This window comes from Rhinolophus sinicus, chromosome 5, assembly GCF_057876585.1.
Source record: "Rhinolophus sinicus isolate RSI-liver-muscle chromosome 5, RSI-T2T, whole genome shotgun sequence".
Taxonomy (NCBI): domain Eukaryota; kingdom Metazoa; phylum Chordata; class Mammalia; order Chiroptera; family Rhinolophidae; genus Rhinolophus; species Rhinolophus sinicus.
Genome location: NC_142505.1, coordinates 80,270,061 through 80,293,793, shown reverse-complemented (window position 1 = coordinate 80,293,793; position 23,733 = coordinate 80,270,061). Strand labels below are relative to the sequence as shown.

The window sequence follows — 23,733 nt, the reverse complement described above, 5'->3', positions numbered from 1 at the left end:
TGACTAGAAGAAACTGTGTTTCTAGGGCTATATGTCAAACATCATGAAGTTTTGATCTCAGATAGATTCCTAGAAGGGAGAATATAGGCCCACCTGGCAACTGGGCAGAGGCAAGTGAGACAATGAGGCCTTATTTCACTCACCAAGTGGCTCAACAGTAGACCATATTGGTGTGAACCATCCACAAGCACTGCAATAACAGGAAATCAGGTTGACTTCCCTTGTTTCCTCTCAAAAATGAGTTTTATCCCCCACTGGGTCCCCACAACACTTGGTTTGTATTTCCATTATACCTTCTTAAGTAATTTCGATTATACCTCCTGTGCTCTGCTGCTTGTCAGAATGTAAGCCCCTTAAGGATATAGACATTCATTGAAAAGTACATTTAATTCACTACTTTTTTGAGGTAAAAATAAACACAAGAACGACTGTTATTGATAGTTACATCATTAGTGACTTTTGTTTCACTAAAGCTCAAGAAAAGTTTAGAAGAAAAGATAAAACAGTTTTATAGTAGAAGGAAATAGCCCTTACCATGAAGCCAGAAAGAACACCGTAATATTTAATCATAGTTTGGAAATCTCTTCTGAATGTTTAGGATTGGGACCAGGGTTAGAGGAGACTGGGTGTATTTCTGGGGGTGAGGGGAAAAGGTGCTATTAGAGTTTGATGAAAGCCCTTTCCTGCTTTCAGTCACTTAATCAGAATCATTTTAGTAACGGAAACTAGAATCAATATATCTTTACCAAGTAAGTAAAATATTACATTGGTATTACTGGTCTTAATTACAGGGCTAATCACCATCTGTCAGAAGAGATAGGAAAAGTATCTAGGGAGTTGATTGCTTTCTGGGTGAAGGGGCTATAGTCCTGTACCTTTAGGATTTTAAACGGACACCATTTGAAATTGGTTTTTAGATAAAAGTTTTTATTTGCAGCTAATATGAGACTGTTACATTTTATTTCATTTTGGTATCTTGCAGTGCTTTTGTTGTTCATTTTCCCAAAATGATATAACAGAAAGAATAGAAATTCTGAAGAGAAGGAAAAGATGGAGGGAGGGAGGAAGAAAAGGAGGGTGGCAGAAAGAGAAGGAGAAGGAGAGAAAGAGATCTTTCAGGAGAGGAAAGCATGAGGGCTAATGTATAAGAAGAAACATAATAGAAAAATCATGGGTATTCAGAGAAACATTACCTTTTATTCAAAAGAAAGAAAGAAATACAGTTACATTTTAAACATACAAGTCAGCTGTAGTTCAAATTTAATAGTATAAGGGACATTTATTGGAAGAGATAAAGCTGGTCCTGATTTAGTAGAAGTCACTGAGCTAATGGCTATTTGAACAGTAGCTGAATATTCTTTATGAAAGCAGTCTATCTGATTCTTCTATATAAGAACTCTGTGAGGATGAAGAATAGTTTTTAAATGTTTAAGTCATAAGGTTTAAGAAAGGTTTTAAAAAATCTGGAAGTAATTATAAAAGTGCTATTGGTGGCATTTCTTAGACCCAATGATAGAGTCTTAATGACCTCTACTTAATATACATAAATAATTAAGGATAAAAAGGCATTTTGAAATGAAAGCTCTATCTACATTGGCCATTAACAAGATAATTAATGTGATTTCTAGTATAATCGGAGTGTAAAAGAATTTGTGGCCGTTTCTAGTGGTGCTAATAGCATTGTTAGTGAAGAAAATGTGCTGTTATCATAAACTAGAGAATCTGATTCAGGCATTGGAATTAGTTATAATTACAATAGTTACTTTAAATGTTAAGTTAAAACCATTCCTTTACCTTTCAATCCAAACTTACTTTGTTAGCTAATTAATAAATTATGGGGGGGAGCTTTCTGACTTTGCTAATTAATTGAATAGTTACGTTGTTGAATGTTTCAATATCCATATCTTCAAGTGAAATTGCTTCAACACTAAGGAGGTATAGCATTGTTTTTATTAGGCATATCATTAGCAATAACTTTTGTGGATGTTCCATTGAATAATAGTATCTGGGAACTTTGCTTCCCAGCCGTCAATGCTGCTTGCCTCCCTTGCTTTCTCACTGTCAAATGATGGCAACTAAGTGGTTTGAGTTAGTCTCCTAAGAAAAAAGAGGTGGTGTGTGTGTGTTTGCGCGCGCGTGTGTGTGTGTATGTGATATATGACTCAGACAGGTCTGTCCTAAAGCAAAACTGAGTAGCATAAAGTTGTTCTTTTTTTGGTTCTAGCTTCTTCATTATGCATCTTGCCCTATCCTCAGCCATACCTCTCCATCTCCCGTTCAGCAAAGGCTTTAATATTAAGCATTAACAATTTTTAGATGCCTGTTGATGTAGGAGCCAATCTTAATGATCCCTTGGATTCGTCTGTGTGTATAGTGGAGATGGCAATATTGTCATATCTTTCCCGAGATGTAAAGCACTGGCAGTGGTGAATAAGCACCACTAAGTCCTTCTGGAAGTTTTTGTTGAGAAAGCCATAAAAGAGAGGGTTTATACATGTGGAAACCATAGCAACCAAGTGGCAGACTACAAATACCAGGTCATGGTGGCAGCTCATCAGCACCTCGTGATACCAGTCAAAGATGACATTGAAGATGTTCAAGGGCAGCCAGCAGACCCCAAAGGTTACCACGATGGAGATCAACACCGTGTTGATCCTCTTGTTCTCATTGAGCCGGCTTTCACTTTCCCTCTTCCTGTCCACTTTTCCATTTCTCCTGCGGAGGCAGATGACAATCTTCAGGTAGCAGATGAGGATGAAGCTCAGAGGGACACAGTATTGGAGCATAAATAGGGACGTGGTAAAGAGGAGCTGGTTCATTTTGAAGGGCCAGTTCTCCACACAGGCCACGCGGTGGGTGTAGAGGTCAGTGGGAAGAGAGAGGTTGTGGAAGGGCTCATCGGTGAGGCGGTAGGACAGGAAGAAGGGAAGAGACAGCACAAGGGAAAAGAGCCAAATCAGTGTGATACCCCAGTAGGCGTGAGACGCATTGGGCTTCCAGCCACGAGGGTGTACAATCAGCTGATACCTTTCAACAGCAATTAACACAAGTGAGAATATAGACACAGAAATGGAGACACTCTGCACATAGGAGGTGAGTTTGCACATGATATCCCCAAATATCCAGTGGTCCATCAGAGTGTAGATGACAGTAAAAGGGATGCACATGACACATACCAAGATGTCAGAGAAAGAGAGATTGGCAATCAGTATGTTGGTGACATTCTGAGCTTCTCTCTGCTTCTTGAAGATGATAATGATGAGAGAGAGGTTTCCGACAAGGCCCACAATTAGGACCACAATATAGGCTATGAGTAATAGGAGCAAGGCTAGAGAAGGGGGTCGACAGGACTCAAAGTAGAAAAATGCAGAGTTGTTGCTGTTTGCATTGGTTTTGTTAGATGCTGGATGGTTTAGGGAAAGTTCCATTTTGTCAGGGTTGTAAGAAAGTTTTTCTAAGCTTACTTGTATTATGAATTGATATTTTGACCATCAGTTCTTGGGAAGTACTTTGCTCTGAGGCTTCCAATGAGTAATTAGTAGGGTTTAATCTTCCTTGATCTTTGTGCTTGATGGAAATGCATGAATGACTTGAATATGCTCTTGAAATCCTAAAAACATTAAACATAACCCAGAATATTAATGCAACTTCTTAAACCTGAACAGTTCTATAGTTGGAACACTGTGGACATAGAGAGATATCCAGAGGGTCTCTCTCTGTCCTTGCCGTCCTCCCAAGGTGCTATTTTTGTCCCATCAGCATAGAGCTAATGAGTAAGGAAATGGACACCATTCTGCTAACTGTGTAAGGCAGCCCATGTACACATTCCCATCCCCGTCACACTGTGTCTTGTGTGTGTGCTGTGCGGTGGAGGCCAGAAGTGCTGTTGGGAGTTGAGTTCCAGTTGGAGCACCACCACTTGACATCTGTATGACTTGGACATAAATCAGGTACCCTTTCTGCTCAGTTTTCTTATTTGTAAAATGGGGATAAACAATGTCTTTTCCAGTTGTTGTGAGGATTAAATGAGATTACGCAACTGACTCTGTCCCTCAGCCCCAACATAGAGCACATAGTAGGTGTTCAGGATATGTGTGCTGAATAAAATGTGTCAGCGCCACTGCCCAGAGGTAGTCTACAGCCTTCAGTCCGGGGGCTAGAATCACAGGTCATTCCTGCAGTGGAGTAGCTACGGCTCCTCTTTGTACTTCTTCCACTCCCGAGCTGAAGGCATATTCTGCTCAGGCAGTTTATGGGTACGTTGCTCAGATTCTGGAGATCAAGGCAAGGTAGCCAGGGCCTAGTGGGCTGTTACTCAGAATTAACTTTGTTTAGAAAGCGTTTTCCAACTCCCCCGCCCTCTGGGTCCCTTATTCTGACCTCCAAGAGAAAGGGAGGCCCTGGTCCTATTGCTCAGCATGGCTTAGGGTGGTCGTATTCAGTGGAATTATTCACACCGGGATATACAACAGGTACAATGAATCATTCCCCCGCCATTCTAAGTGCTGAGATTTCTGGCCCAAAGAGGACACGTTGAAAGAGGCAGAGGAAAAAAACACACCCCATTGTCTTGGTTTATTCTTTAGAAATTTGAGGAAAACAACATGAATAACATTGCTAAAGGAAGCTGAGCAATAGGAATGAAAGAGAACAAACGTTTATTTGCTGTTTGAAATTACCCTGGCCTGCTCTCACATTCTTCTGAGTTCAAAGGCTTAGCAAATTCTTACTGGAAAGAAATCACCTTAAGAATACCTGTTGATGTCTGTTGTGGTTTTAACAATAGATACCACAGTGAGGAACACCATAAAAATACTGCAGATGAATAGAAACTGTTGATAAAGACGGTATATTTTATAAAGAAAGACCCAAGGAACTGATCTGTAGCTTGGATGTGATGCAGTGGTAAGTAGAAAGAGCAAAATTTAAAAACGGTGGTATTTGCTGTGAAGGTTTAAGGCTTGGGTGATTCAGAGGTTCCACAGACCTAGAGTTCACAGGTTGAAGGGGAATGTCAAGGCAGACTTAATTTCTTTATGACAGTCAGTGGACTAGAGCTGTAAATAAGAAATAGAAAGCTTTGGTTGTTCAGTAGAGACCTTCTACCAAACAAACTTCAGTTGGAGGAAGAAAGGAATGAAAAGGAAATGGCAAGCACTACATATACAGGTTGGTAGGCTAGAATGAGCACCTGACTTTCTGTCAGAAGACATGTCCTGCTGCTAACTAGCTGTTTGATTTTGGGTAAGTCAGTCCCCTTCTCTAGGCCCCAATTTCTTCATCTTTAAAGTGAAATTTTTAAAATGGCCTCCCTATTTTATACCTCGGTATAAGCATCAATGAAATAATACATTTAAAACATCGTATAAATTGTTAAACACTGCAAATTCACGTGCTCATAGTGTTATTATCCTTGTTGAATGTTTCAGTCATTTGAACTGAATTCACCTAACCCCCAACCTCCAGAGAGCTATGAGTGCTTTCTTATCTGCTGCACTATTTATGTCTCCAACATCAAGTTTGCTGGAAAGAAGTGGGATTTTTTATTTTTTTTTTTTTGCGTTTCGTAGACAAGAAACCAAAATACAGAAAGGTCCAAGAGCTAAGCTAAAAGCAAAACAAAACCGCAGAGTCTTATGCTTTTTTTCTTTCCTTGCTCTTATTGTCTACAAGAAAGAAAAGCTTCCTATGGCTCCTGCAAAGATAGATCTGAATAATGGTTTCCTCTTTACAGATGTGGAAATTCATACAGTTTTGCAGAGTTCCTAGCAGATTGGTAAGAGACATGGGAATAAACATCAGGAACCCTTGGTTGCCCATTCACAGTGATATGGGTTGTCTGGGCTCCGTGAATGGGATTCACTCACCATCCTGCAACAGCAGGTCTGCAACTTCCTAGAGACCCTTCCACTCTCCCCTGTGCTGACTAATAGCAAAGTACACATTAGCGCCCCAGTCTGTAAGTTGCTGTAGAGGTGTGAAGCTCAGAAAAGCCAGAAGGTCAGATGGGCCTCATCTGGGAGGGAATCAAAGGGGAATGCTGGAGTTACATTATCCAGTACAGAGAAGATTAACAGGAAAATCCCCAATAAAGGCTTTTACTGGCAATGTGGGATTTACATTTAGATAATTGGTAACTGTTAAGTTAAAATAGTAAATCCTGCCTATCTGGAAGTAAAATAATGTTAAGCCTTGATTAAAAAAAAATCTTAGGATACATTTCTATTTTAGGAAAGTTTACCTTTGGTTCTTTTGGTTGGAAATGAAGGACGTGAGATCTCGAATTACAAGTGATATTTTGCCCCCAAATATGATTAGCATATGGCAGAGACAGGCAGTCTTCAACCTTCAACTTGATTGTATCTAGCTCATGAGGCACATACCTTCAACTGGCTCCATTTATGCCTGTTAACGTAAAAGTAAAACATTACATTACACATTTTTTGATAGTTTTATGTTTAAAAGTTGCGAGATGAACAAAATAAGAGCATTACTCCACCAAAGTCTCTATATGCATGTTTATTTCTGTATCTGAATGTCTTTTTGTTAGTGCGTGTCCTTTTCTATGTCTCTATTCAAACAACTTTTTTTTGGTTGAGTATAGCGTTAGGGGTAGAGTTCATGTGTATCTTTCCTTTGGTGTCTGTGTTTTTTTCTTTACCTCTCATTGTCTTCCTCTCTTTTTGTCTATCTGTCTCATTCTCTTCTGTTTCTTCCTTTAATTGTCCATAACACAAAAAAGCTGCAGCATATTTTAGATTATCTTTTACATTTCATTTGGTGCTATGGTGTTTTGACCTGGAAGAGACTCTAGAGGTATTCTAATGTACCCTCTCATGTGACAGATGTTGTGGCTTTGAAGTTAATTACTGGCAGAACTGGGACCAGAATCCAAGTCTCCTGGCTCTCAGAGAGTTCCATGCTCTTTCTGCTCTTTTTCCTGCCTCCTGTTTTATATTTTTTGAATAAATTTCTGTGTTTCTTGCTCTTAGTATTAAAAGCATATGAGTAGAACATTTTCTGTTTCTTTTATATTAAAAAAAAAAACTTCAGGGAGTTTTATATTTTAAAAAAATCACCTCATGTAACTTCAGGGAGTCTGTGGCCTGTGCAAAGTGAAATTTTGTGTATCATCACTCCCCAAGTATGTATGTGAGGGTCCCAAAACAGGGCAGGACCACACTGAGAGCATCCCCCAGTAGAACCCTCACTTCTTTTCCTTAAACCTCTAGGAATATGGATTCTATGGCTGTGTTGAAACAACGTCTCACACTTGTTTAGGGCTTAATGGTTTTTAAAGTACTACCCCATTCATTAATTCACTCAAGAATTTAAATGCTGACAATGTGGGCTGTCTTACTTGATCTCTACAGCTGTCCTGTACTCTAGATAGGAATGAAACTTTTATTCTATCTAGAGTAGACAAATAAGTCACTGGCCACTAAGACCTACTGGCTTTTTCATTGTTGCGTCGTTGGTAGCAGAGCCAGGAATAAGACTTCTACTTTCTAAACAATATACAAAGTAATAGTTCTAGTATTTTTTATCATTTCATTAAAAAATCAGTTAAATTAATCATTTGTGCTTCATGAGAACAAATAGAACTAGAATCTCTGTAAAGATGCATCTTACAGCTTTCTGTGAGAACAAAGTAGTATGTTAAGTAACCATAAGAAGCATCAAAAAACAAAAGCCTCTTCTGTCAGTCTTATTAAAAAGTGTAATTGGCTTGGTTATTCCACGTCATGCAAATTCCTTACCCTATTCAACTATTCACCTATTTTGAAAAATAAAATTTCATGTCTATCTATTGCAGAAGTGTGTGCTGTCTTTCAAGATTTGAGTGTAACATTTGACTCATCTGTTCTTTTATGGCATGTACTTTGATTTTATCTGCTGCAGATGTTTATCTGTTTTTCCTTGAACGTGACAATTGCCTGAGACCATATAAAGTGTTAGTGGAAAATGTATACATTTCATCTCCCAAAATCTAATAGTTACTTTTAAAATCAAGCCAACACAGGTTGTCTGAATTGGCTTTAATTTTCTGTGAACGCTAATGACTGAGCTTGTCATTATAGGGATGTTGAGGTTTATAATTCTTTAAAATAACAACACCATAAATGTGTCAAGAATGGAGAGCTAAACTCTGCCAATGAAAATAAGTATACCAGATTTTTAAGTTTATTTACAAACAAATAAACAAAAAGTAATTAAAACCCCATTGTGCCAATACTAGCATTTGCTTATTTCTTTTGATAATTTACAACAGGGCGTTGTAAAACTACGGGGTGGTTTCACACATCACATAAGCAAGAAGACATCTGGTATAATTAGGCCTGAAAGCACCACAGCTTTAATTTTTAATAATCTTTACATATTTTCACTATGTTGTTTTGTACACCTGAAACCAATAATAAAAATAATAACTGAAAATAAAAAATAATCTTCGCATATTTTAAAACTGGATTATTTAACATGAAATAAACATTTGAAAAACACGTTTGCAAGATTTTTCTTTAGCATTTTAGAGGCTTGTTTCCCAGTTTCTTACCTGTTGGAAATTTTCTAGCTGTACTGCTGTTCTTTTCATCTACGTGTTTTCTTTCTTCATTTCCATGATTATTTTTTTAAGTTTATTTCTCTGTCTAAAGATGACATATTTGCCACCTCTCCAAGTCACAACATCCTCCTCTCCCTTTTTGGCCTATTTGTCCAACAAAAATCTATGGCATCATTTCAGAAGCTGTTCCTTAGAGTTGAAATTATCACGCAGAAGATTGAGGTCTGGAATCCAGTAGGATCTGAGGCCACTGAAGAGCCAGAAGGGAGGAGTCAGAAATTTCAGCAGCAGTGATATTAGATGGAGCTGTTTAAAAGATGTGTTCAAAATGTCACTTTCAGTCATCTTATAGCAACGGTAATAAGAGGGCATTTTGAAAATCTGGCATTTTCTGACACACATGTATATATATTTTACTTTTTAAAAAATTGCTTTGCCAAAATCAGACATTTGAGTTAATTATTCCTGTAAAATTATTAGTAAACATTAGTAATTGTTCTTAGAGAATTTATTATCAGTTAAAAGATGGATTTTATTCCTAATTTTGCTATAACTTATGATATTAATTAAATGATATTAAAATTAAAATTAACCCCAGGTTCCCCAGGAAAGTGTGGATTATTATATAAGATTTTCATCACCCACTTTGAAATTGACAACTGAGCTGCTTATATAAAAGTGGGAACTGAAAAGCCCTCCTCTGTATTTAAAAAATTTTTACAAGAAGGGGAATATTTCTCATTGTTACAAAAGACTGAAAAAGTGAGATTTAGGTTAAATATAAGAAATATTTCCTTATAGTGAAAATGTTTGAAGGCTTTGAGAAACAAGGTTGTAGAATATAAAGGGTGTTTGAAGATATGTTGGCATCACTTACTGGATAGCCTAATGACATTTTGGAATATTTCCTAGCCCAAGGATTCAGTGATGGAACCCCAGATTTTAGAACTAAGCCATGTGAATTAATTCTATTTCCTCACCCAATACACAAAACTCATAAAAACTCAAAATTCTCAGGCAGTCAACAACATTGAAATTACATATATGTATTTTATAGACCTTTGCTAGGCTGGGTAGAGTAGGTGGCAGGGCAGAAGGGGTTGTGGACTACAGGAGTGGCAGCCAATCTTCTCCTCTGTGGGAACTTGAAGAGTAAATGTGGTCAAAGGAGTTCAGGGACCATACCTCTTCTTAACCCAGTCACCTTGTAGTGTATCCCCATTACTTACCTGTTTGTACTTGAAGTATAGAGAGTAGCAAAATTTGGAAGACTACAGGGCTTATTGAAAAACAAATATTATTTCCATACATAAAATACTGGCGGACACTAGCGGTGGCCTCAGGATTGGTAGATACTAAGAGATCCTCTTAGTCCTCTGGGATGGTGGTGAAGATTTTGAGAGGGAGCCTAAGTCATGGCTCTGAACCCAGAGTCTCCCATATTGCCTCGCTGGGTCACCTTGAGCTTCTCTCTGAGCTTTTGATTCCTTTTTTTTTTTATAAGGTGAATATTGCCATCTATCTGGCAGGATTAATTTGAAGCTTAATGATGATAGCACATAGTCGATATTCAGTAAGTGGTAGTTATGTGTTTTTTTTTTATTTTCTGTTAGTAGAAGTATATAATCTAAGTTAACCAAAGATAGTCTAATGAGTATGAGAAATTGAGAAATGGTGAAATCAGAGTCGTTTTATAATTTTTTAGGGGATGTTTGGTATAATCCTGTGCTGTACTTACTGGTGATAAAAGTTAGCGAACATTGGGGTTTTGTTTGCTTCAGTTAGAATTCAGTGTTTTAATTGCAAAAGTTAGTTCATTGGCTAATAGGCTCAGATAGCAGACAATGTAGTTGATAAACGTATCCAAAGAAAGAACTAAGTTTGTGATTTCTCCCGTCTCTCCAGAGCCCTTGCAGCCTTGATATTTTCTCTCTCATTATATGCTTTATTTTTAATTGTATGTATTTTAGTTATAAACCACATTTGATCTGATATACCTTGATAAATGCAAACTAAAATATTAGGTGATTTTTTGAGCCCACACTTTTACCAATTTAGGGAAAATCAAGATTGAGGAGCATCTTGAAAAATTTTAGTAGTGTCCAAACTCAAAGTCCCAGTCATCCATGTGACAAGTGATAGACTATACCAGACGTTTGGTAAAGAAAGGCTTTCTATTTTTCTCTCACCCAGCTGCAGCTGTCTTTACCTCTGTAGGGGACTTTTGACTTTGTTAAATATCACTCTCATTATATGCATTTAAAAAAAGAAAAGCTGTTATGATTAACCTGCTTGAATTAATTGTTTTTTCCTTAGATATTAGTAGATCTTAGATGATCTATTCACATAATAAGCTTAGAGTGCCACCTTAAGACCTGGGCGAGAGGGGCCCCTACCTTGGATCCTGTACTTAGAGGACTCATATATCACAAACATTAAAAAAATGTGTCGGCCGGCTTGGTGGCTCAGTCGGTTAGAGCTCCATGCTCCTGACTCCGAAGGCTGCCGGTTCGATTCCCACATGGGCCAGTGGGCTCTCAACCACAAGGCTGCCAGTTCAACTCCTCGAGTCCCACAAGAAATGGTGGGCAGTGCCACCAGCAACTAAGATTGAACATGGCACCTTGAACTGAGCTGCCCCTGAGCTCCCAGATGGCTCAGTTGATTGGAGCGCGTCCTCTCAACTACAAGGTTGCCAGTTCGACTCCCGCAAGAGATGGTTGGCTGCGCCCCCTGCAACTAGCAATGGCAGCTGGACCTGGAGCTGAGCTGCGCCCTCCACAACTCAGACTGAAAGGACAACAACTTGAAGCTGAACGGCACCCTCCACAACTAAGATTGAAAAGGACAACAACTTGACTTGGAAAAAAGTCCTGGAAGTACACACTGTTCCCCAATGAAGTCCTGTTCCCCTTCCCCAATAAAATCTTAAAAAAAAAAAATGTGTCTTTAGGGATCCAGCACTCCGTACTGGCAGACTCCAATTTGTAATCCAGATATTTAATGACTAACACTATTCAGGCCCCAGATACGCTTCTCTCCATCACTTGCTCTATCCCCTTGAAACAAAAGGTGATTATTTCTGAATGCCACAAAGGTTATTGGGCTGTTGATGTTGGTTATGGACATTGCTTTGGAATATGGAGAGGATTTGAATGGCAAAAGTTCTTAGGTGAGAGAAAAGACAAATGAATTAACTTAGCATAATTGCAATGGATTCTTCCATAATGAATTATTTCCCAGTACTGCTAACTATTTTCTTGTTTCTCTTTGTATTTCACTTTGTTGTTCTACTCAGAAATTAGGTTGGTGTTTGTAACAGTGTTCCATGACAACTGACGAATATTTTGCAGTATGAGACAATTCACGTTACTCTTAAATTTCATACATGAAGGCCCACATATACTGCATTTCCCTGAAAATAAGACCTAGCTGGACAATCAGCTCTAATGCATCTTTTGGAGCAAAAATTAATACAAGACCCGGTCTTATTTTACTATAATATAAGACTGGATCTTATAATATAACATAATATAATATAATATAATATAATATAATATAATATAATATAATATAATATAATATAATACTGGCTCTTATATTAATTTTTGCTCCAAAAGACACTTCAGAGCTGATTGTCCGACTAGGTCTTATTTTCGAGGAAACTCGGTAACATATGTGATATCAGTTGTTGACATAGGCAATGGATGAATCTTTAACCCTAGAATTGTAAATAGCTCTATTTTTGTAAAAATATACAGTAGGATTTAGTTTTTTAAAAAATTACATGAGTCTCAACTTTATTGTAATAATTTTAGTTAAAATTTGGTGTTTGTTAATTATAATTTGTACATTGCTTTTCAATTTTAAAGATAATTTTGGGCAGTTTAGAAAACAGATGTGAAAATAATTTTAATTTTTGATTTTTCACATTTAGTGTATATTTTTTTCATGGCAGTATCTTCAAATTTTATACACTTTGAATAAATTACAATTTATTTTTAATCCTTTAGATCCTTACTGGCAATATAACTCAAATTATGAGGAAAGTTTGTTTAACAACATAACTGTGATTTTGATGAAGTCAAGGTAAGAAAGTAAATTTTATGGAACATATTGTAATTTATGAATTATGTATGTCTTCATTATTCATCCATACATTGCCAGCTCATCAACATTTGCTCCAGACATATGCAATAATAACAAATTCAATTGTCTATGATAGTTTAACTTTTAGTCATATAAATATCATAGCTTTACACGTATTTTTTATTTTGTCAAGTTATGTGGATTAAACATTTTATTTTAGATTGTTTTATGAATTTCACATTTTTAGAGATGGTATGGGCTTTTTTTTTAAATTAAAGTTTATTGGGGTGACAATTGTTAGTAAAGTTACAAAGATTTCAGGTGTACAATTCTGTGATACATCATCTATAAATCCCATTGTCTGTTTACCACCCAGAGTCAGTTCTCCTTCCATCACCATATATTTGAACCCCTTTACCCTCCTCTACCACCCTCCTCCCCCCGGTAACCACTAAACTATTGTCTGTGCCTATGCGTTTTTGTTTCTTATTTGTTTGTCTTGTTCTTTTCTTGTTTTTGGTTTATATACCACATATCAGTGAAATCATATGGTTCTCTGCTTTTTCTGTGTGACTTATTTCGCTTAGCATTATAATCTCAAAATCCATCCATGTTGTCACAAATGGTTCTATTTCATCTTTTCTAACCGCCGAATAGTATTCCATTGTGTGTATATACCACAACTTCTTTATCCATTCATCTATCGAAGGACATTTTGGTTGTTTCCATGTCTTGGCCACTGTAAATAAAGCTGCAGTGAACATTGGAGTACACGTGTCTTTAAGGATAAATGTTTTCAGATTATTTGGGTAGATATCCAGGAGAGGGATTGCTGGGTCATATGGTAATTCTATTCGTAATTTTTTGAGGAACCTCCACACTGCCTTCCATAACGGCTGCACCAGTCTGCATTCCCACCAACAGTGTATGAGGGTTCCTTTTTCTCCACAGCCTCTCCAACACTTGTTACTATTTGTCTTGTTGATGATAGCCATTCTGACTGGGGTGAGGTGATATCTCATTGTGGTTTTTATTTGCATTTCTCTGATGATTAGTGATGTTGAGCATTTTTTCATATGTCTATTTGCCATTTGTGTGTCCTCTTTGGAGAAATATCTCTTCAGGTCCTCTGCCCACTTTTCAATTGGGTTGTTTGTTTTTTTGTTGTTGAGTTGCATGAGTTCCTCGTATATTTTGGATATTAGCCCCTTATCGGAGGCACTGTTTGCAAAAATGTCCCATTCAGTTGGTTGCCTCTTTATTTTGTCGATGGTTTCTTTTGCTGTGCAGAAGCTTTTAAGTTTCACATAGTCTCATTCATTTATTTTAGCTTTTACTTCCCCTGCCTTTGGAGTCAAATTCATAAAATGCTCTTTGAACCCAAGGTCCATAAGCTTAGTACCTATGTTTTCTTCTATGCAGTTTATTGTTTCAGGTCTTATGCTTTAGTCTTTGATCCATTTTGAATTAATTTTGGTACATGGTGATAGATAGCAGTCCAGTTTCATTCTTTTGCACGTGGCTATCCAATTCTCCCAGCACCATTTATTGAAGAGGCTGTCTTTTCTCCATTGTATGTTTTTTGCTTCTTTGTCAAAAACTATCTGTCTATATTTCTGTGGTTTTATTTCTGAGTTCTCAATTCTATTCCATTGGTCTATGTGTCTGTTTTTCTGTCAATACCATGCTGTTTTGATTATTGTTGCCCTGTAGTACAAGCTAAAGTCAGGGAGTGTGATACCTCCAGCATTGTTCTTTTTTCTTAAGATTGCTTTGGCTATTCGGGGTCTTTTGTGGTTCCAAACAAATCTGATGATTTTTTGTTCTATTTCTTTAAAAAATGCCATTGGGATTTTTGATGGGAATTGCACTGAATCTGTATATTCCTTTGGGTAATATGGCCATTTTAACTATGTTGATTCTTCCAATCCATGAGCTCAGAATGTCTTACCATTTCTTTGTGTCTTCTTCAGTTTCTTTTAAAAATGTCTTATAGTTTTCAGCATATAGGTCTTTCACATCCTTGGTTAAGTTTATTCCTAGGTATTTTATTCTTTTTGCTGCAATTGCAAAAGGAATTGTTTTTTGTATTTCTTTTTCTGAGATTTCATTGTTAGTATATAGGAAGGAAATGGACTTTTGTGCGTTGATTTTGTAGCCAGCAACTTGACTGTATTCGTTGATTGTTTCTAATAGCTTTTTGGTGGAGTCTTTAAGGTTTTCTATATATAGCATCATGTCATCTGCAAAGAGTGACAGTTTAACTCCTCATTTCCAATTTGGATGCCTTTTATTTCTTTCTCTTGCCTGATTCCTCTGGCGATGACTTCCAACATTATGTTGAAGAGCAGAGGTGATAGGGGACAGCAGAGGTGATTGGGTTTTTGTTCTTCTTTTTCTAGTTCTTTAAGGTGTAATGTGAGGTTATTTATTTGGGGTTTTTCTTGTTTCTTGAGATAAGCCTGTAATAATATAAATTTCCCTTTTAAAACTGCTTTCGCTGCATCTCAAAAATTTTGGTAGGATGTATTTTCATTCTCATTTGTTTCTATGTATCTTTTGATCTCTCCTCTAATTTCTTCTTTGACCCAGTCGTTCTTTAAAAGTATGCTGTTTAATCTCCATGTATTTGTGGTTTTTCCTGCTTTCTTTTTGCAGTTGATATCCAATTTCAAAGCCTTGTGATCAGAGAATATGCTTGGTATGATTTCAATCTTCTTAAATTTGCTGAGGTTAGTTTTATGTCCCAATATATGGTCTATCCTTGAGAATGTTCCATGTACACTAGAAAAAATGCATAGTCTGATGTTTTAGGATAAAATGCTCTATAAATGTAAATTATGTCCATTTCATCTAATGTGTCATTTAGGGCTGCTATTTCATTATTTATTTTCTGTTTGGATGACCTATCCATAGCTGTCAATGATACATTTAGGACCCAAGTATAATTGTGTTTTGGTCAATTTCTCCTTTTAGTTTTGTTAGTAGTTGCTTGGTATATTTTGGTGCTCCCTGATTGGGGGCATAAATATTGATGACTGTTATGTCTTCTTGTTGTATAGTCCCCTTTACCATTATGAAACGTCCATCTTTGTCTCTTGTTACCTTTTTCACCCGAAAGTCTGTTTCATCTGGTATCAGTATAGCTACACCTGATTTTCTCTGGATACCATTTGTTTGGAGTGTCAATTTCTACCCTTTCACTTGGGGTCTGTGCTTGTCCTTGTAGCTGAGATGTGTCTCTTGGAGACAGCATATGGTTGGGTTTAGTTTTTAGATCCAGTCTGCTACTCTGTGCCTTTTTATTGGTGAGTTCAGTCCATTTACATTTAGGGTGATTATTGATATGTGAGGATTTCCTGTCATTCTATCTTTAGTTTTCTGGTAAGACTGTGTTTCCATTGTTTCTTTGCCTTTTTGTTGTTGTCTATTATTTCTATGTGGTGGTATTTTATGATGTTTCCCTTTTTTTTCTTCTTTTATTACAGTATATGTTTCAGTTCTGGATTTTTTTTTTTTTTTTTTTTTTTTTTTGAGTGGTTACCCTTAAGTTTATGTAAAGGAAAGTTTGATATTTAGAGTATTCCATTTTCTTCAGCATGCCTACTTTTTCCATTCCCATATTCCGGTTCAGGCCTTTGCTCTCCCCCTTTTTATGTTTTAGTTGCCACAAATTGTCCCAGTTGATGGTGGTCGAATAGCCTCCTTTAGTATTACTTGTAGTGCAGGTCATGTATTAGAAAATTCCCTCCGTTTTTGTATGTCTGGAAAGGTCTTTATTCCTCCTTCATATCTAAAGGATATCTTTGCTGGGTATATTATTCTTCGCTCATAATTTCTCTCTTTCAATAGTTTGAATATTTGGTTCCATTCTCTCCTGGCTTGTAGAATATTTGGTTCCATTCTCTTTCTGCTGAGAAATCTGATGATAATTTAACGGGCTTTCCTCTGTAGGTTACCGTCTTCTTTTCCCTGGCTGCCTTGAGGATTCTCTCTTTGTCATTGATTTTTGACAGCTTCCATACAGTGTGCCTTGGAGAAGGCCTGTTGGGGTTGAGGTAATTAGGTGTTCTATTTGCTTCTTGGATTTGAGGATCCAGTTGTTTCCACATGTTTGGGAAGTTCTCATAGACTATTTGTTTGAATATACTCTCTGTTCCCTTCTCTCTTTCTTCTCCATGTGGTAAGCCCATTATTCTTATATTGCTGTTTCTGATGGAATCAGAAAGTTCTTGTAGAGTTCTTTCATTTCTTTTAAGTCTCAAGTCTCTTTCTTCTTCCATCTGTGTAATTTCCAGGTTTCTATCTTCGATGTCACTGATTCTTTCCTCCATCTGGTCAACTCTAGACATCTACAGGAGTGGGTTCTGCAGCTGGTTGATAGGAAGAGGTCTTTCTTTTGTTTTCCAGTATGTGTTTATAGAATGTTTTATTTTCTCTCCGACTGCAGCATTTTTTTGTCTCACACTGTAGTGTTATGTTATCTCTGCACTATTCCAGCTTCTCACACAATGGGGAGATTCCCTGGTAGGCGGGCTTCTCCTCTGTTAACAGTTCACCTGGGTCATAGGGCACCACATCCCTGTGGGTATGTGGAGAGCTTTTGAAGTTCCAAAGCTCTTCCTGCACCAGATTCAGAGCCCGTATGTTTTCAGCAGTTCTGTTTACTCCTGCAGGGATCCGACCAGATAGGTGGCCCAGAGCAATGGCAGTGACCACCACCACAGCCGGTCCTGCTTCCACAGCTCCCTCCCCTTTGCTGGAGCTAGTTGGGCTGCAAATCTGTGTCTGCGGAACACAGTACTCAGAACTGCAAATATTCTGTTCTTTTGATCTGACACTGCCTCTGTTCCGCCTCCAGCACCGAGCAGGTGGGGGCGGGGCGAGCTCTGGGAGCGTGGCGGGGGGGGGGGGGGCGGCTAGTCTCAATGCCTAAGGCTTCCGTTCTCTGCTCAGCAGTGAGGGCTTAAACCACTGTTTTCAGCCTTCTTCCCTCAGTCTTTTCTCCGAGGTCTCTGCCGTGAGCGTTGGGTTCAGCCGTGTTATGTGCTGTCCCCTCAGCCCTGTGGGCCATAAGCGGAGCCCTAGCAGTCCGAGTTCTTCCCTCTCCTGCAGCTGCGTTCGTTCCGGGATGCAGCGAGCTCGGAGCACTGAGTTAGGTCTGTGTCCTGCGCCTGCCTGGGTGGCTCTGTATCCGCACTTCTTCCTTCCCTCCTCCCCTGCTCAAGTGATTCGCCCACCTTTAGGTGAATTCAGTAGTGGGCCTCTTCGTCTTGCCTGTCTGCTGTGCAGGGAGTCCTTTGTGGGTTTATTGTTTGATTAGTTGTAAATTCCAGGGGAGCTTTACAGAGGCTCACCTCATGCCGCCATTTTGATGACGTAAACTCTGTTTTTTTTCCTAATTAATGTTTATTGGGGGAGACAATTGTTAGTAAAGTTATATAGGTTTCAGGTGTGCAATTCTGTAATACATCATCTGTATATCACATTGTGTGTTCACCATTCCAGAGTCAGTTCTCCTTCCATCACCATATATTTGATCCCTTTTACCCTCATCTACCATTCCCCTTCCCCCAACCATCTGGTAACTGCTAAACTATTGTCTCTGTCTATGAGTTTTTGTTTTTTCATTTGTCTTGTTTCTTTGTTGTTTTCAGTTTTATATACCACATGTCAGTGAAATTATATGGTTCTCGACTTTTTCTGTCTGACTTATTTTGCTTAGCATAATAATCTCAAGATCCATCTATGTTGTCGCAAATGGCACTATATCATCTTTTCTTATTGCAGAATAGTATTTCATTGTGTATATATACCACATCTTCTTTATCCAATCATCTATCACTTTGATTATTTCCATGTCTTAGCCACTGTGAATAAAACTGCAATGAATATCGGAGCACATATATCTTTAAGGATGAATGTTTTCAGATTTTGGGGGTAGATACCCAGGAGAGGGATTGCTGGGTCATATGGTAATTCTATTCTTAATTTTTTGAGGAACCTCCACACTGCCTTCGATAGTAGCTCCACCAGTCTGCATTCCAACCAACAGTATATGAGGGTTCCTTTTTCTCCACAGCCTTTCCGACATTTGTTATTTGTCTTGTTGATGATAGCCATTCTAACTGGTGTGAGGTGATATCTCATTGTGTTTTTTATTTGTGTTTCTCTGATGATTAGTGATGTTGAGCATTTTTTCATGTCTATTGGCCGTTTGTATGTCCTTTTTGGAGAAATGTCTCTTCAGGTCCTCTTCCCGTTTTTCAGTTTGGTTGTTTGTTTTTTTGTTGTGAGTTGTATGAGTTCCTTATATATTTTGGAATTAGCCCCTTATTAGAGGTGTTGTTCGCAAAAATCTTCTCCCTTGGTTGGATGCCTCTTTATTTTGTCAATGGTTTCTTTTATTGTGCAGAAGCTTTTTATGTTGATATAGTCCTATTCATTTGTTTTAGTTTTTACTTCTCTTGCCTTTGAAGTCAAATTCATAAAATCCTCTTTGAACCCAAAGTCCATAAGTTTAGTACCTGTGTTTTCTTCTATGCATTTGATTGTTTCAGGTCTTAGGTTTAGGTCTTTGATTCATTTTGAGTTAATTTTGATACACAGTGATAGCAGTCTAGTTTCATTCTTTTGCCCGTGGCTTTCCAATTTTCACAACACCATTTATTGAAGAGGCTGTCTTTTCTCCATTTTATGTTTTTTGTGGGCTTTCATTTATATTCTTGCCCTGCAAATATTAGGCACCAGTCTGCTTAAATGTATCTTATTTTATTTGTTAATTTTAGTGTTTAATTATTTTAAAGTAAATGTTTTTTATTTCAAATCTAAGAACATTATTTTTAAGAACTTGGGAAATAGTATGAGGGGGGAAATAATCTTAATATCACCTCTGTAATATAATCAATTTTAGCATTTTAGAAAACGACCTTCTCCAAAATATGTCTTAAAAACATCCTTTTCTCTCTGTCACTATTCTGCCCATCCTAGTCCAAGCCGTCATCATTTCTCGCCAGGACTAAAGCAATAGTGTAGTTACTTGTTCCCTTACATTTTCTTTTACCTCCTCTTAATCATTTCTCCACGTTGTATCAGAGTGAATTTTGAGAAAATATAAATTACGTTATGTCACTTCTTTACCTAATGCCTTTTGACACTAATTGCAATTGTAACAAAATAAGAGTTCTTTACTATTGCTTACAAAGTCTTATATGATGTAGTTCCTGTCTGCCTCTTCAACTTTACCTCATATCTTTTCCCTTTCCCACAATCCAGCAAATTCTTCCCAACTCTAGTTTTAAGGAGAAGTTTTAATAGAGGACAGGGGTATCTTCACTCCACAGGAAGAACTCTGTGAGCTAGTGGCTAGCTTGATTGTTAAATGGCAGCAAAAGTAATCCTTTATTTTTTGACGTGCCTACTTTTATACTTTTATTACAGGATCCCACCTTCTCCTGCCTCTCTTTGATGATAGCTGATCACGTTAGGAGGGGGAGGGTGAAAATAGGGGCGGGAATTGGTAACAAAAATCAGGAGATACTTCAAAGATACTACTCTTTTAGCAATAATAATGCGTTTTATGGATAGAGCATAATTTAACAAGTTTCCTATTGATAGTCTTCCCCACCCTTCATTACAAACAAAACCATATTATAAACAACCTTATTTGTGGCTAAACATTAGCCCACATTAATTTCTAGGAATTATCCTAAGGGAGTAACAGTCTGGGATGCCATGTTTGAATATATTGGCTGTATCCTCATATCCAGACCTAATTAGTATCCTATGATGCTTTGGCAGACAAATATGAGTGAGGTGTGACAATTAAGTTCGCGAACTCATCCTAGAAAAAGTGCTCCATGCCTCATTGCTGAATATCACTATGGTCACCTTTGAAGTACTCCCCTTGGGAAGCTATGCACTGATGACAGTGCCTAGTCCACCCTTTGGAGCAATTTTGGAACTCTTGAATGGCCATCAGAGCTGTTGTCATATTATCCTAGATGTCTTGAATGTCATCAAAATGTCTTCCTTTCAATATTTCCTTTATCTTTGGGTAAAGAAAGAAGTCATTGGGGGCCAGATCAGATGGGTAGGGAGGGTGTTCCAATACAGTTATTTGTTTACTGGCTAAAAACTCCCTCACAGACAGTGCCGTGTGAGCTGGTGTATTGTCGTGATGCAAGAGCCATGAATTGTTGGTGAAAAGTTCAGGTCGTTTTCATCTTTTTCACACAGCCTTTTCAGCTCTTCCAAATAGTAAACTTGGTTAACTGTCCAGTTGGTACAAATTCCTAATGAATAATCCGTGTGATATCAAAAAAGGTTAGCAACATCGTTTTGACTCTTGATTTGGACTGACGGAACTTTTTGATCGTGGAGCATTGGCTGGCTTCCATTGTGCACTTTGACACTTTGTTTCAGGGTCTTATTAATACACCCATGTTTCATCAACAGTGATAACATGGCCCAAAACATCGTCTTACCTCTCGAAAAGGTCTTGGCAAATTTCAACTCTCCTTTGCTTTTGTTCATCGGTGAGCTCCTTCGGGACCGTTTTTGCACATACCTTTTATTTTTTTTATTTTTTAAAAATTTATTGACAATTGTTAGTAAAATTACATAGGTTTCAGGTGTACAATTCTGTATTACATCATCTATAAATCCTATTGTGTGTTCACCACCCAGAGTCAGTTCTCCTTCCATCACCATATATTTGATCCCCCTTACCCTCATGCACATACCTTTTTCATGCAAAGATTTTCAGTTAAGATTTTCCTAACTGTTTCTCTATCGATGTTTACTTGGTTGCTATGCTTCTCATAGTCAGTTGATGATTTTGACACACACTTTGATAAAGTTTTGTAATGTTTTCATCAGTTTTGCTCATTATTGGCTGCCCTGACTTCTCTTCATCAGTGGCGCATTCTTTCCCCTCAGAAAAGTGTTTAATCCATTTGTACATTGGCGTTTTCTTCATGGCATTTCCCCATAAACTTGGACTAACATGTCCTTGATTTCACTTTCACTCTTGCCAAGTTTAACAAGACATTTAATGTTTGTTTATTTCTCTCATTCAAGCTCAGACATTCTCGCGATGGCACACAAAAGCATGCAACAACAATAAACGCCACTCAGCAAGACAGTGTCACATGGCGACACACACACAGCTGTGAGACACTGATATACACAGGTTATGAAACCTTCCTGAGCTGTTTCTACAGTACAGCTAATGTCAGCGCATGGTGGCAAGTTTATGAACTTAATTGTCAGACCTCGTAATGGCAAAGCATAAAAATCTCCAAAAGAACCTTTTACTAGATTTTCATTGGAATGTTGGCATCAGTTAATTCTAAATATTCCTTTCATCTCTGTTATTCCTTGGGGATTCCTCAAAATGCAAGTCCCTCTAGGCATTGTACCCCTCCCACACCCACTTGCTTGTTTCATCTAGAGCTTCACATGGTGTTTCTCAGAGAACATATATATGTATGTTCAGTTCATCCTCAGTCAAGGAGTCCATATTTATGAATTCACTTTCTCATTAAATGTGTTTGTAACCCCCTAGTCTAAACTCACAGTGCTTTCAAGGTCATTTGAGGACATGCACATAGTGGTGAAAAATTTGAATCATCTGATGAGCACATTTCCAGTTGAGGTCAAACAAGGCAACTGTTTTACCTTCCTGTCTCATCTCTTGTACTGTAAACAAGTGTCTTTTGGTATGGTCTATTTAGTGCTATTATATTTTTCTAATTTTTGTGCTTTTTGTTTGCAATTTTACTGTTTAAAATAGTCACCCAAATGTAGTGCTGATGTGCTTTCTAATGTTCTTAAGTCTCAGAAGACTGTGCTATACCTTACAGAGAAAACATACATGTTAGATAAGCTTCATTCAGGCGTGATTTGTACTGCTGTTGCTGCGAGTATATTAAATAAGTTATCTTTAAACAGAAACACTCAAAACAGGTTATGTATTGATTCATTGATGAAAATATAGCTACAGGCTCACAGGAACCTAATACTATATTTCTCCTTAGGATCAATGTTTTAGTATTCACTAACTCAGTGTTTATGGCAACTTTCTAGAACGTAACTACCACAAATAATGAGAATTGGTTCTATCTATCTATCTATCTATCTATCTATCTATCTATCTATCTATCTATCTATCATCTATCTATCATCTATCTGTTTCTAGATCCCCATTGCTATTTCAGACCACTTCTTCTCCAACTTCGTGATGTTTCAGTCAATTTGGATCCAGTTCATTATCTTCTCTCTCACCCCTAATGTTCAACAAAGATTAATGTAGTTGAATGTATCAATCTTTAGTGCTTTTTGTGTCCAATTTAAGACATTCTTCACTATCCCGAGGTCATGAAGATATTCTGAAAGGTTTTCAGTCTTCACTTTCACATTTAGGTTTATAATCTACTTAGAATTGAATTTTTTATGGTTTAAGATAAAAGTACAATTTCGTTTTGTTCTCAGCTATATTTGATTGTCCCAGAATCATTTATTGCAAAGACAGTCTTACAGACAATAGTTTCGTGGTTACCAGAGGGTAAGGGAGGAGGGAGGTGGTAGATGAGGGTAAAGGGGATCCAATATATGGTGATGGAAAGAAAACTGACGCTGGGTGGTGAACACACAATGTGATATATAGATGATTTATTACAGAATTGTACACCTGAAATCTATGTAACTTTACTAACAATTGTCACCCCAATAAACTTAAAAAAAAAGTCTTTCCCCTACCACTTTGCAGTGCCATCGTCATTTATCAAGTGTCTATATATGCATAGGTCTATTTGTGGCTGTCTATTTTGTTCTGTTTGTCTTTTTGACCACTCTTGTGTCAATATCACACTATATTAATTACTATATTTTATTAATCTTGATATAAAATAAGTCTTCCCAGCTTATTCTTGCTTCTTCAAGAGTATCGTGGCTATTCTTTTTTTTTTAAGTTGCTTTTTTAAAAATTAAATTTATTGGGGTGACATTAATTAATAAGATAATATAAGTTTCAATTGTAAAATATTATAATACATCATCTGTATATTGCATTGTGTGCT

General features: G+C 37.4%; 2 protein-coding genes across 15 annotated transcripts in view; one reads left to right on the top strand and one right to left on the bottom strand.

Annotated features, from left to right (window-relative positions):
- KLHL3 (kelch like family member 3) overlaps positions 1-23,733 on the top strand; it is a 237,405-nt gene that overhangs the window by 46,699 nt on the left and 166,973 nt on the right. For 8 of the 14 annotated variants that reach the window (XM_074313570.2, XM_088798628.1, XM_074313563.2 and 5 more), the window contains exon 2: positions 12,577-12,652. The exons of the other annotated variants lie outside the window; for them this stretch is intronic. In XM_074313570.2, coding sequence (XP_074169671.1) covers positions 12,642-12,652 — 11 coding nt within the window. In that variant the 5' untranslated portion in view covers positions 12,577-12,641. The remainder of the gene's footprint in view (positions 1-12,576; positions 12,653-23,733) is intronic. 14 annotated transcript variants of the gene reach the window in all.
- Positions 1,659-9,412, bottom strand: LOC109451765 (neuropeptide Y receptor type 6-like). Its single transcript, XM_019740234.3, has 3 exons — positions 8,555-9,412; positions 6,242-6,405; positions 1,659-3,610 (listed from the first exon to the last, which is right to left on the bottom strand). Exon 3 carries the CDS (start codon positions 3,426-3,428, stop codon positions 2,313-2,315), a length of 1,116 nt encoding a protein of 371 aa, XP_019595793.3. The 5' UTR covers positions 3,429-3,610; positions 6,242-6,405; positions 8,555-9,412; the 3' UTR covers positions 1,659-2,312.

Coding starts and splice junctions, on each gene's coding strand:
- LOC109451765 (XM_019740234.3), bottom strand. CDS start 3,428: ATGGAACTTTCCCTAAACCATCCAGCATCTAACAAAACCAATGCAAAC.